The sequence below is a fragment of the Orbicella faveolata genome, unplaced genomic scaffold, assembly GCF_042242905.1.
Source record: "Orbicella faveolata isolate gen_17 unplaced genomic scaffold, um_ofav_v1 contig_2, whole genome shotgun sequence".
In the NCBI taxonomy this organism is placed as follows: domain Eukaryota; kingdom Metazoa; phylum Cnidaria; class Anthozoa; order Scleractinia; family Merulinidae; genus Orbicella; species Orbicella faveolata.
Window position 1 is genome coordinate 13,492,501 of NW_028301547.1, and position 13,172 is coordinate 13,505,672.

At 38.5% G+C, this 13,172-nt stretch overlaps 2 protein-coding genes across 2 annotated transcripts in view; both read right to left on the reverse strand.

Annotated features, from left to right (window-relative positions):
• Window positions 1–13,172, reverse strand: part of LOC110047809 (uncharacterized) — a 34,737-nt gene that overhangs the window by 8,037 nt on the left and 13,528 nt on the right. The window contains exons 2-3 of the mRNA XM_089289693.1: window positions 3,104–3,215; window positions 416–673 (exon numbers count right to left, since the gene is read on the reverse strand). Coding sequence (XP_089145819.1) covers window positions 416–673; window positions 3,104–3,215 — 370 coding nt within the window. The remainder of the gene's footprint in view (window positions 1–415; window positions 674–3,103; window positions 3,216–13,172) is intronic.
• Window positions 685–3,091, reverse strand: LOC149112046 (uncharacterized). The gene has a single exon (XM_089289694.1). It carries the CDS (start codon window positions 1,490–1,492, stop codon window positions 980–982), a length of 513 nt encoding a protein of 170 aa, XP_089145820.1. The 5' UTR covers window positions 1,493–3,091; the 3' UTR covers window positions 685–979.

Below are 13,172 nucleotides of genomic sequence, written 5' to 3' on the forward strand. Positions count from 1 at the left end.
ATTTGTTTAGGCTTTGAACAGACACTGAACTCATTACCAGTGTTTGACACCTCATTGGAATGAACATGAACATTGAACAGCTATCTTAATCTTAATTTATTCAATTTCGCACCTCTACCATTGGTATAAATTAGTTTACTTTTCGCACAAATATTTTTTAACTTGAAAATGGTGCCAGGATGACACCGAAACGTCGTTGCTCAGTTTTTTCGCTAATCTAATCAGTAACGGTACTGGAAGCCAGATATGAAAGACGTTCCCGTTAACTCATGGTTCCTATAACAGTACTGCTGCTGTATTCCTTAACATACATTTCTTCGCTATGTCAAACCTTGCTGTTGTAATATCAAGAAAAAAAACCCGTTTTTCTCGCGTACCAGTAAAACAATTTCTATAGCATGTGGTCACTACTCACTCATGCCCATTCCGCCGAGTGGCCTTTTCCCTTTGGGGGAGCAACGTAATCCTTGCACATCTGCCGGTCCTTTGCCATGACTTGAATGCCGCTCCAGGTCTTTTCCATCTGGTTCTTTTCTTTCCCCACCGTCCACCACCACATGGTCTTTGGACGGCCCCTTCCTTCGCTTTCGGTGACATGACATGGCCAAAACATCCCGAAACCTGTAGGAGTCTGACAAACTCCGTCGCTGCAAACGTGTTTCCCACTGGTTTGCTGTAAACGAGGAGAACAGCTTAAACGGCCCAAAAAAAACTGTTGTCATATGTGTTGGTGTCTGATAGAAAGACTACATCGTCAGAGTAATCCAGGTAAGATAAGGGGATCCATCTGATGCCCTTGATCTGGGTCCTCTGCAGTGCACCAGTCCAAAACAAGACTAGTCCCTGGTAATAATGCCCAGTACAAAACAAGGAAAAACTCCACTGTTCATCACTGAATCTGCACCCTCTAAAATAACTGCCTGTTCCTCTCAAAGCTTGAGGTCCACAGCCAGTGATAGGCGCTTGATGATGATGTTTGCTAGGATCTTACTAGGATCTTGCTGGGGATGGATAATAGTGTAATGCTTCGGTATCCTGATGATGATGCCTTGATTACAGTCATCAGGTATTTTTCTTCTGTTGAGTTCCATATGGTGCTGAAAAGTGCCTGCAGGATGCTTGCTTTGGCCACAGCAACGGCCTTGAACAGTTCAGCATTGTGGCAGTCTATGCTGGGTTCCTTGTGATTCTTCACAGACTTGATAGTAGTGATGATCTCTTCAAGCTTTGGTGGTCCATTTTCAGTGTTTAGGTCCTCTTCAGCTTTTGGTATCTCAGGCTCCTCTTCTGGTGCTGGTTTGTTGAGGACTTTCTTGAAATGTTCAACCGATCGTGCCTTCTGGTCTTTCTCAGAGGTGTGGAGGTGCCCCTGCTTGCATCGTATGGGAACATTCTTGCTACCACCCTTTTTCTCACAGACCAATCTTGTAGATGTTCCTCTGCTTTCCTTTTCACGCTGCTTCTTCAGCTTACTTTGCCAGCTCTTCAACATAAACGATCTTGTCAATTCGGATCTTTCTCTCGATCCACCTGTTGACTTCTAAGTACTTTTCCCTGTAGTTCTCTAAAGCCAGGCTGACCTGCTGACATTGATCTTCTTCAGCCGGCGCCTCTCCTTGATGTTTTGCCACGAGACCGTTGTTATTCATTCTTTCCTCTTCCTTGTCTTCTGCATCTCCAAACAGTTCTCACTATAGCTTCATCGAGGATGCTCCTCACTTGTTTTCACTGTTGATTCACAGGATCGTCTTCCTCGTCTTCTGGCTCTTTAATGTGGCTAAGTAATTGAACCCTTTTCCTCAGCTGCAGGTGCTTTTAGTCCTGGGTTCTTGTAGTCTGCTGATATCGTATCGAGGTTTGATGTGCTTCTTGGGCCCTGCTCCTCTGAGTTTCAGCCTCATACGAGCAGTCACAAGGTGGTAATCACTGCACACATCAGCTTCTGACTTGTAGCATGGAGCGGCGCCACCTGCTGGTCACCGTTACATGGTCAATTTGGTTCTGATCCCACCCATTCGAAGAAGTCGAGGTAAGTTTGTAGATGTTGCAATGCGGGAAGAGAGTTCTCCAATGGTCATGTTGTTGGATATACACCACTCTATCAACCTCTCTGTTGTCATTCTGTACTCCGCATCCCTCTCCTCCCATCACTCTCTCATAATTCACAGTCTCAGAGCCGACCTTTGCGTTCAGGTCGCCCATCACTGGAAAAAGGTCTCTGTGATGGGTGCTCTCAAAGGTTGCTTGCAGCTGCTCGTAGAAGGCTTTACAATTTACAGGTGCCAATGTGAACAGTGTAGAGACAAAGATTTAGGGGGTGCACAGCAGTTTCGTTACTGCAAAGAAGCCGTAAACGCATCGGCAAAACTGAACTTTGATATTCAATTGGCATATAAGCTGTGTGACACTGCTGCTTATATTCCACATGATCAGACAAGGTTGTTTTATTATTCAATAACTTACCAGTTAAACGCATTTTTACCACTTAATAGTCTAAACTGAACGTCCTGAACTGCAGAGATGGATCTTCAAATCACGTCTGCGTCAGCGTTTCCGGAGAAATAAATTGCACCCATGGATTTTCCCTTCATGATCACATCTTTTGAGAACAGATGCTACTGCTAACAGGGGAACAGGGAGCGAGGAACGGGGAACGGGGAACGGGGAACGGGGAACGGGGAACGGGGAACGGGGAACGGGGAACGGGGAACGGGGAACGGGGAACGGGGAACGGGGAACGGGGAACGGGGAACGGGGAACGGGGAACGGAGAACGGAGAACGGAGAACGGAGAACGCGGAACGAGGATCGGGAACGGGGGAATGTGGAACGGGAGAATGTGGAACGGGGAACGGGGAACGGGGAACATGGAAAACAGAGAACGGGGAAACGGGAACGGAAATGGGAAAACGAGAACAGAGAACAGGGATCAGGGAACAGTGGATGAGACAACAGCTGCGAAAATGGGAGCATGCATGGAAATACTAAACTAGACCTACATCACAAGTGGAAAGGTTCAAAGTAAAGAACTGGAAGTGTAGCTCGGTGCTTAAAACTCTATTACATTACCAACTGTAGTCTAACTGACCACAAAGTAACGGTACCTGTCCATTCTACATTGAAGATAATCCTTTGACTCTGTTCTACACATGTGATTCCCATTATTATTTTCCCTCAAGCACTTCATATATCTTTTCATGTACTCCTTACATTCACCTGCAAAATCAATTTATAATAAATTTTATACCAGTTAGTTCTTAAGAATACTTTTTAACAATTAGATTGTGAGTTCGAGATCTCTATGAGGTGATAGTTGATGAGGCCAAAGTTACTTATCTAAAATTTAAGTACCGTAGAATTCCGCAAGTAACGGCCCTCATTACTCTTGGATTTAGCAGGCAAAAGGGGCCGCTACTTTCGGGTAGCCGTTACTTTCGAAAGGTTAAAAAAACGTTTGTACTTAACAGTCGTTTCAGACAAAGCGGACGCGCAACCCATGAAATTGAAAGTTTCGTTTTTTTTATATTCCAAGAGGTACCCACATAAACGAAACACTGTATAAACAAAAAAGGCCCTAATCGTTGGTGCTGTTGGGCGAAAGTATAATGATTGCATTATATCGCAATGCAACTCATTACACTTCGATACACTGCAGCATATCATTTGACTCTGCCGATAGAATACACCTAATAAATCATAGTTTTGGGAAACACTCAGTTTTATAGTTCGAAACAAAATCCCAAGTTGTTCAGTGTTCCATCCGCATTGCGCTTTAGATCAGAGAGTTTGTCTTTTAGTGACTTCTTCAAAGGGCCGCTACTTCCGGGTGAGCCGTTACTTTCGGGGTTCAATAGGAAGGCAAAAAATTAGGTTACTTTCGGGGAGCTGTTATTTTCGCGGGGGAGGGGGGGGGGGGGCGTTATTTTTGAATTCTACGGTATTGGTATTAAACTTCACGCTTTAGCAAAATTGTGGGCAGATTGAAATGCCATTTCAGTTTAAAGCTTGCAACTGTGCATGTGCCTGACATCAGTTCATTCAACAATATTGATGCTTTAACCTAGCATAATGGTGTATTTCCATAATTTTAATCTTCTCAGAAATCGAATTTAGTTTTTTCCAGTTTGTAAAGCCTCCTCTGATACTTCTGGAAACAAGAAAACGTTGCTATTTTATAGCTGATAGCATGCGTTTGCTCAGACAATCAGATTACAGCATGTTCATTAACTGACTGGCTGGCTGACTGACTGACTGACTGACTGGCTGACTGACTGACTGACTGACTGACTGACTGACTGACTGACTGGCTGGCTGGCTGGCTGGCTGGCTGGCTGGCTGGCTGGCTGGCTGGCTGGCTGGCTGGCTGACTGACTGACTGATTAATTGCTTGATTGATTGATAGACAACTACACTGCAATAACAAAAACATCTCATTTATCTCATCTCATCAGCTGGCAGCTGGCACAACACTAACTAATTGGCTACATTTTAATGATATTGTTTTGCAGCAGAAAATATCTCTGTATAGCACAAGGAATCAGTTAATCTTTTGCAAGTTTTCCTGCTTTTGTTGACTTTCACAAAGAATGTGCAATGGTGAAGGAAAAATCCATTCTTGTTTTAACTCTAGAGAGAAGAGATCTTTGTGAAAGTTTACTGTCAGAATCATTATTTTCAGTTAAAGAGGTTTTGGTTCTTGCTAAATAGTGTAATGTTTCCTCTTTTAAACATTAATTAGCATGTTTTTATGAAGAATAATTTATATAAATATTTTTGATCACAGATGACATCAAAATGTGGTGCAATGTAAGAACAAAACAAATGGCAAACAAGGCAATAGCCTAGTGTGTCACCTGATGTTGAGATGACATCAAAATGAGGTACAATGTAAGAACAAAACAAATGGAAAACAAGGCAATAGCCTAGTAAGTCACCTGATGTTGAGATAACACCAAAATGCAGTACAATGTAAGAACAAAACAAATGGCAAACAAGGCAATAGCCTAGTGTGTCAATGATGTTTACATAACATCAAAATATGGTAAGAGCAAAACAAATGGCACTCAAGAAGATAGCTTAGTGTGTCAATGATGTTCTTGCCACATTGTGATGTCCTCTGTGATTGATTACAGAACAGATGCACAGCAACATGGAACCTGTTAGTTAAATTGATCAGCAATTTTTATTGGTTGATAGTGCTGAGCTGTGGTGCAACTCGTACAGTGCACTGAACCTGCCCAGATACAGAGGTCTGAAATAGCCTAAAGCTCGATTTTTTTGGCACACTGTATGTAGCATGAATTTTGTTTCCTGGGCCAGCAGTTGTCTTTCACTGGATTTTTTTCTTGTACAGATTAATCACATTTTTTCAAGTCCCTCGAACTTTTATTTGCTGTAATTTGTTTCCATTTTATTTGAGCTTTCCCTATTTATTTCTGTATTTAAATTTTGTTTATTTAATCTTGTGCTTATGTCACTGTGTAGATGTGTAACTTTGCAAGTATCCTTGGAAGTGTCAAAGTAAATCCTGGCATGCCCAATAGATGAAAATTGATAATCGATATAATTGATTCCAATCAATAGAGTGGTTTTCAATTCAGTGTCAGTTTTGGTTTTGGTTTTACTACGATTTGAGATTGGCTGAGTAGTCTAATTGGTAAGTAATTGGTTTGGTTTTGGTTTTTACGACACTCAAATGAAAATGAAAATGGTGATCAAGAGAGTTGTGAGTATCAATTTTCATTTTCATTTTAAAGGAGCTCAGTCATGGTTTGAGCATATTGAAAAATTTAGCCTCAATTTTTCAAATTTGTTGTTTGTAATCCGTGTTAATCTTCTCCATCCTTAGCCATCTGTGTTCCTTTATGGTTTATCACTATGTCTTTGGTGTTTTTCTATCTTATTAAACTGTTATTTTTAGGTTTCCTACCATTTAAAGGTAATTTTGTATGTGGCCAAAATAACTCAAAATACCATGACTGAGCTCCTTTAAGCACGGCTCCACTGCCACATTTACAGTCAAACTCACAACACCGCGAACACCTTAAGTATGTCTGGAATGTTCATTGTGTTATAACCAATCATGAGTGAGATTGGTTATAACACAATAAACATTCCAGACATATTTTGGGTGTTCACGGTTTTGTGAGTTTGACTGTAAACCGCCTTCAGGCATATATTAGTGCGAGGCCATATGTCAAAAAACTGACCCCTGTGCGAATTTCATGATCATTTTGCTTTCTTTGCTGAAATCTAGCGATCTATAGTTTGGAACATACTAAATCAAAAAACTTTGTCACAAATAAATATTGTTTCAACAATGCAACTGAGTTATGACGTCATGAATTAGCTATTTTATGGCTATAAAAGAAGTTTAAATGAGTAACACAGCTAAATAAAACTAATTTCTGATTTTATTTTCAAATCTCTACCTCAGGCAATGGCACCAGAAAGGTGATTCCATTCTTGAACACCTTGTTTCAGTTAATTCTAATTAGTTTTGACATCATAATATGACATGTAAAAAACAACCAATACATTCTGTTGCATACAGGAAATGTTTCTGTGGTTTATTTTGTCCATTCAGTACTACAATATTGCAGTCTTTCATTTTCAATTGATTTTAATATACATCAAATTTTGAGTCAAGTGTGTAAATTTCATTAACATAAATAGACTGTGACCTCGTATATTCATGTTGACTAAGTACTGAAGAATTAGAATTATCACTTGGCTAAATTGTACAACAGCCAACCAGAACTAAGACATCAACAGTCAATGCTAAAGTATTCGCGAATACCATTAGCCAGTGTTTACGTCTTTCCCACACAATGGCATAGTCAACATATGTGACTCCTTCTGATCACAGTCTATATCAAAGGCCCCAGCCTGGGCTTCCTCGTGTAACTTGTTTAGTGCGAAGAAATGCACTGCCAAACCAAACAAGTGTAATGCACTTGTGTAATGCTAGATCAAGTAGACAGGATACATTTTTACTTATAAAATTTGATCTGCTTCGATCTGGCCTGATTCAACCCTTATTGACATTTGATTTTTGTAGATTACACTTGTTTCCTTGCTCTGGGAAAGTGCGCATTGTATGATAGTTTTTAATTGGCTCATTGTGATCCAGTAGTTACAACCCTTTATTAAAAGGGTTTGTTGCTTCATTTCATGGAATGAAATGATACTGATATCAGAGGAATCGAAAACCAGTCAGCGAGAATAACCTGATGCCCTAATGACCTGATGCCCTTATCTGACCCATGGTGGTATATAAACAGTGAGATATTGATCATAGACCTAACAATTAATTAGTAGTTACACCTGTTTGCTTATTTGAAGAAAAAGCACTTTACAGGTTAGTTTTTAATCAACTTATTATCATCTGTAGATTTTTCTGTATGACTGATTCAACCTGTCACTTCAACATTTAAGCTTGTTACTCGTACTCAAATTTGATTTCAATGCAAGTGAGTTGCGTGAACAGAGAGCTCGGATATTAACAAAATGCTAAAAACAGCCTGTCACAAATATCTACAAATGCTTGAGTTTCTACGGTCTAAATCCAGTCCCTGCAAAAAAATAAAATAAAGTACATGTATCTTGAATCTGTACAGTGTGGCTGAAGCTTGTATTTCCAAAATCAATAGCACCAAACCCCATCAATTCATTGTCAGTTTTATTCCTGTCTTTTGTAGGCAAAATTGATTAAGGTATCATGGAAAGTGGATTGACAGTGTTTGGAAATCGCACTCTTACGCTGCCACTTTGAAAGAAAACCCCGTCAACCTATACATTTTCTGAAAGCTTAATAGTTATAGAACACAATCATCAGTCCGGTAGTATGCCAGTTTTGGAAGAAGCTCTGACGTCACGATTCTATTGTTTCGCCAAAATCGTAAAAAAGAATCGCGAAAAAAATATGGACTCTTAGAAAAGCCTGGTTCTTGGTTCCATCAATCAATATCTAGGACTTTCAAAGACTCATTACAAGCCTTTGCTCTTGAACGTTCCTTGTGTGAGAGTTGTGAATGTTTAGCAAAGGGAATCGATAAAATCCGTGTCATTTTGGACGTTCGGCCTTTGAAGAAAACACCGCCATTTTGATGGGCATCGAATGAAGTACACGGTTTTATGTTTTTATCTCAATAGCTTGCTGAGTTTTTTCGACATTGGGACTAATTTTCCTCAAAACTACAATATGTGAGAGTTGTGTCACCAGAGTTTCATCACTGGCAACAAGCTAATAAACATAGGCATGCAAGGCATGCAAGAGTTATTTTTTTGTGAACTAAAAGTCTCAGAGATAGGAGCATTTATGGAACTGTTTAAAGTAATAATTTGGTTAATTTGACAAGTGTTTTTGGTTGCGACGTACAGCAAGAAAGAAACTGGGAATTTATGAAGTATATCGATGTTACATCGGTAATGGTAAGATAACTAAATAGTAAGCCATAAAATGTTTGACTGAACAAACTACAGTAGTCTGACACGTCTCCAGATTAATGTAGATACCATCTTATTTTCTAACAGGCAATTTGATTCATTCTTTGATACAACCCACACTGTGATTGGCGTGACACACACATGCATAACTCCCTCATTCACTGAGCACATAGCCCTTCCAACCCCCAAGAGGAATTTTTGCTCAAAAATACTCAAGTTTAGAGAACTTTTCGCATTTTATATGAGTCATAAGTTTACCCTTTTTACACAACACAGTGCAACAACACTACTTGACTGAAAATAGAAAGAAAGAGAAAAAAAAACCTCTCTGACACGATGAAAGTCAGATTTAATTAAATTGCACTTTAACTTGGTGCCACGCAGTCTTCAAAGAACATTTGAACAGTTTTCATACTTTTTACCTTTAAAAATATCGGACTTAAAAGAATGTCATAAAATGCCCATCAAATAAAAATATTAAATTGCTACTGGAGAGACGTAAAAACCGTCCAGAAATGAAAGCTTCTTTTTTGTTAAATATCCTGAGAACAATAGCCGATAACTTGTCAGGTCCAATTGAATTTACTCCCATATAAAAAACAAAAGTGTTAAGTTACCATTTGTAACTAAAGATAGCAAACATCTTGTGGGAACAAGTGGTGACGATTTGTCAGCTGTAATTGAATTTACTCCCTTGTGAAAAACAAGAGTGTCAAATTAGGTACCCTTTGTAACAAAAAAATAAAAATATCTCGCTACATTTACGTGCAACAAGAACAAAACAATCGTTACCTGCACTTACTATTGTAAACGTTAGAACTGTTTCAAATCTAATCTTGTCTCCTCTAAAACATGTCCTAAGAACTAGAACCAACGATTCATGACCTCTAATTGAATTTACTCCTTGTGAAAAACAAAGGTATCAAGTTACCTTAGTAACTAAAAAGAAAAATATCTTGTGCCATTCACATACTACTAACTCATGAACCGTTTCAAAACTCAAGGCTCAACTTGTTGATAACTAGCCACCATTACACTGAACATTATGCACTCTAAAACAACCCAATGTATGTATGTATGTATGTATGTATGTATGTATGTGTGTGTGTGCGTGTGTGCGTGTGTGCGTGTGTGCGTGTGTGCGTGTGTGCGTGTATGTATGTATGTATGTATGTATGTATGTATGTATGTAACTGTCACACTCCACTCCACTCCACTCTGGACTAAAAATCACAAACCGGCAATATACACGTCAGTCTTTATTTTTCGATTACCAAAGTCCTTGTGTTCAATACAATAAAATGCTCCAGACTTCATATATATACTTAAGTTATCTTGAACAAATATAATTTCCTTTTTCTTTAACTACAGTTCGTGTTGGTTATTAATGTGAATACGCGAAAACCCTGATAACATTGAAGAGAAAAGATTTAGTTTCATTAAAACATATTTTCTCATTCCAGTAGTAAACCAGAACCATTATAATTGTACAATTGTCACAGAATAATATCTTTTTGTTCTGTTGACGAAATTAATAGTCTCTGCTTTTCGCATTGAAACATATCAATGGATGCTGAAATTAATGACACGCCTGAAACACTCATTACGAACTCTGCAGCCATATTTAGGTTTCAATACAACACGCAAACGATTTGAACCTGGTCACAACCTCTTCACATTCCCAGTAGTGCATTCCGCCCTTCTAAAATACAATTGATCCTATCATAGAAACCACATCAACTTGTTTTTCATTTGCATCTTAAACCTAGTAGAGTGGCTACGACTCAATTCAAAAACTTATCTAATGGGAAAAGCTTACCCTTCATCGCATGCTCGTAGTTATATGCCAAACACTGTTTCTTTGACTGATTATCCAGTTGCAAATGATTATCAACCCCCCCACCCACAAAATCCTCAGCCTAACCCACAGAAAATGTTGAAGTAAGCCCAATATATGAATACTTCCTCCTCTTTTATAGAAGAATAAATATGGCCGTTCTAAACTGTGTCAAATCTTCTCACATACCAGTTACCTTTACAACAAGAAATTTGATTGGCTGTTTATAGTAGATCCAATCTGATTGTTGTGACATACATACATCTCTCACTCACTTATCCATTAACCTGTCCATAACATACCCCGACATGCCGACTAAGAGGTATTTTTTAAACTTACAAAAAAATAACTCAAAAATGGCAACCATGTATCAATTTGAAAATAGCCGTCATAAGAAATGGTTTCTGACAGCAAAACGACTGGCTTGGAAGTTTACATACAATGCAATTATTGCGAGTACTTTGAGCCTTTTTTCGTTTTCACACTATATTTCATTAGTCTTGTTTAGAAGGTGAGAGTCTGTTACTTTGTGATAGCTGAATCATGCAAGCTGATTTACGAAATACCAGTAATTTTTTTTATCGGCATTAGAAGGTTGGAATTTGACTGAAGTGTAGGTTTGATAAGGGGCACATGTATCATGCACAAGCACTGATGCACATTTCTACCTGGTGTATGTGCCCCATGGGTCAATGATTATTTTATTCCTTGTTTCTTATTTATTAGGATGTCCGTCCATAATATAGACAACCATAAAGAAGAGTTGTTGCCGTTTGCCGGACTTGGTCAAATGAAATAAGTGTTGCGATCAGTGCATTATTTGTTTAAGTTGCCATGTCTATTGAAAATACTGTTATCTCAATTCTGTTGCCTTTCTTGTTACAGGTTCAAGAGGGTGCTAAAAAATCAAAATAATAATAATATTGTACATGTATATTGAACTTTTAATAAACAGTAGTTTACATTATTTTCGCAAGAAAGTCCACCGACAAACCATATTTTTGTTGAAGCTCGGATTTTAATAAAAAGTTCCTGCTTTTGTTTTTAAAGGTGGTGAATTTTAATAACCCCCTTTTTATACCATGACAAGTAAAACACTGGTTTCCCATCTATTTGTCTTATAAAATGGTTGTTCCAAATAGTTTCATTCTGGTAGTCCTTGACTGTGGAAGGGTTCTTAAAGTGTGGCTCCTGCCAAACAGTCAATATATCTCTGTAAAACTTTGGCACATGTGAGGCCAAATTTAAATCGCGTGTATCAAAATTACAGTTGAAGATAGCTCATCCCCCATATTGAGATGTAACCGAGGAGCAGAGAGAGCACCATTTACTACCATCTGCTTCACACAATCGTTTAACCCACGCTGCTTTAAGGCACTTGACCACCATGTTGAAGTCAACCATATTAAGACCACCCTTACATGTATCCACAGGACCTATGATCGTGTGACGTTTTACCTTGCCTGTGTTTGTATTTTAAACTGTATTACGTAGATGTATTGTAATGTTAGTTGTGTAAGTATTAGTAGTGTAAGTTATGTAACTGGCTGTATTGTATGCAAATAAAAGTTTATAAAAAAAAAATAAGAAAAAAAAGAAAATAAAAAAAAAAGTTTACATTTTTTCTCAATCTCATTTGTCTTCTTTGAATATTTGATGGGGTTCAAATGTTACATCTTGTAAGCAGTCTAAAGAGACTACCACAGCTACTAGATCTAGCACTGTCACATTTCATGATCAGCACTGCCCCAGATTAAAAGCAGTGCATGCATTCACAACAATGCAAGGCATCACACTGAATTATTTTAGGAGTCAAACAAAATAAAGGAAGTAAACACTCACTCTGAACCAGCCATAATTTTGGAAAGCCTTGCAGTTAGCATTTTGTGAAGAAAGGGGAGAGAAATGTCCTTCGTGGAAAAGTCCCAGTGTATCTGTGTATCTTTTCGGAAACCTCTTTTCAGCTTAAGGTTTAAAGTGGTACTACCGGTATGATGAAAATCGCATCTTTCCTATCGCATCCATTTTAAATCATAAACAAGTAGCCTGTGTGAGAAGAAAAATGCTGTTTATCATACTCAAATATCTCTTTTCGTTACAGAGATATTCAAGTTATTAAAATATGCACATTAGCCTAGTGATGACATCATACATTCAACCAAGTTTTGATCAAATATGACGAAAAAAGATATCTCAGCCAATTTGTATAACAAATGTTTGATTCTTTGCAATAAGATTCCACTAAATGTGCTCCACAATATGAGCATACCAGTTTGGTTACCATGACAAGATACTGGGTTACAGACCTTCCCAGTATTAAAGGCATTTCTGGCCATCTTTGGCATCCTATTTTGATATTTGTAAATGGTGCCTCATATGCTTGATCCAGCAAGCATATAAATATGTTAGCTAAAGTTTGTGGCCTCGTTTAATGTTTTACGAGCTGAAAATCACTAACATATTGAAATCAAGTGGTTAGAGACTGGAAAAGAGTGAGTTGCCATGGGAACAGAAATTTTCATAACCGTAGGTGTGTTTCCTGTAGAATTATTAGCCTATCAAGTTTCAATGGTCTGCCCTGCAAATTGACCAAGATAGCTCTATTTTTACCTCACGGTATGACATAAGTCATGCTATGACGTTTAGGGTTTGGGGGTGAAATTCAATTAAAAAACACTCACTCACATTGTTAGACAATTAATTTATGCATTAAACCTGGATTAAACACATTCTCCCATATCTCCCCCTCCCTGACAAGTTTGTCTTGCTGTTCAAAGTCACGCCATTGTCTCAGTGTACGTATTTGGGGGGATAGTACAAAGGCGAGAATATGTCCAACTACTTGGACAGATTCAAAATGGCGTCCTGTCCCTTTGAAGCGTGATGGT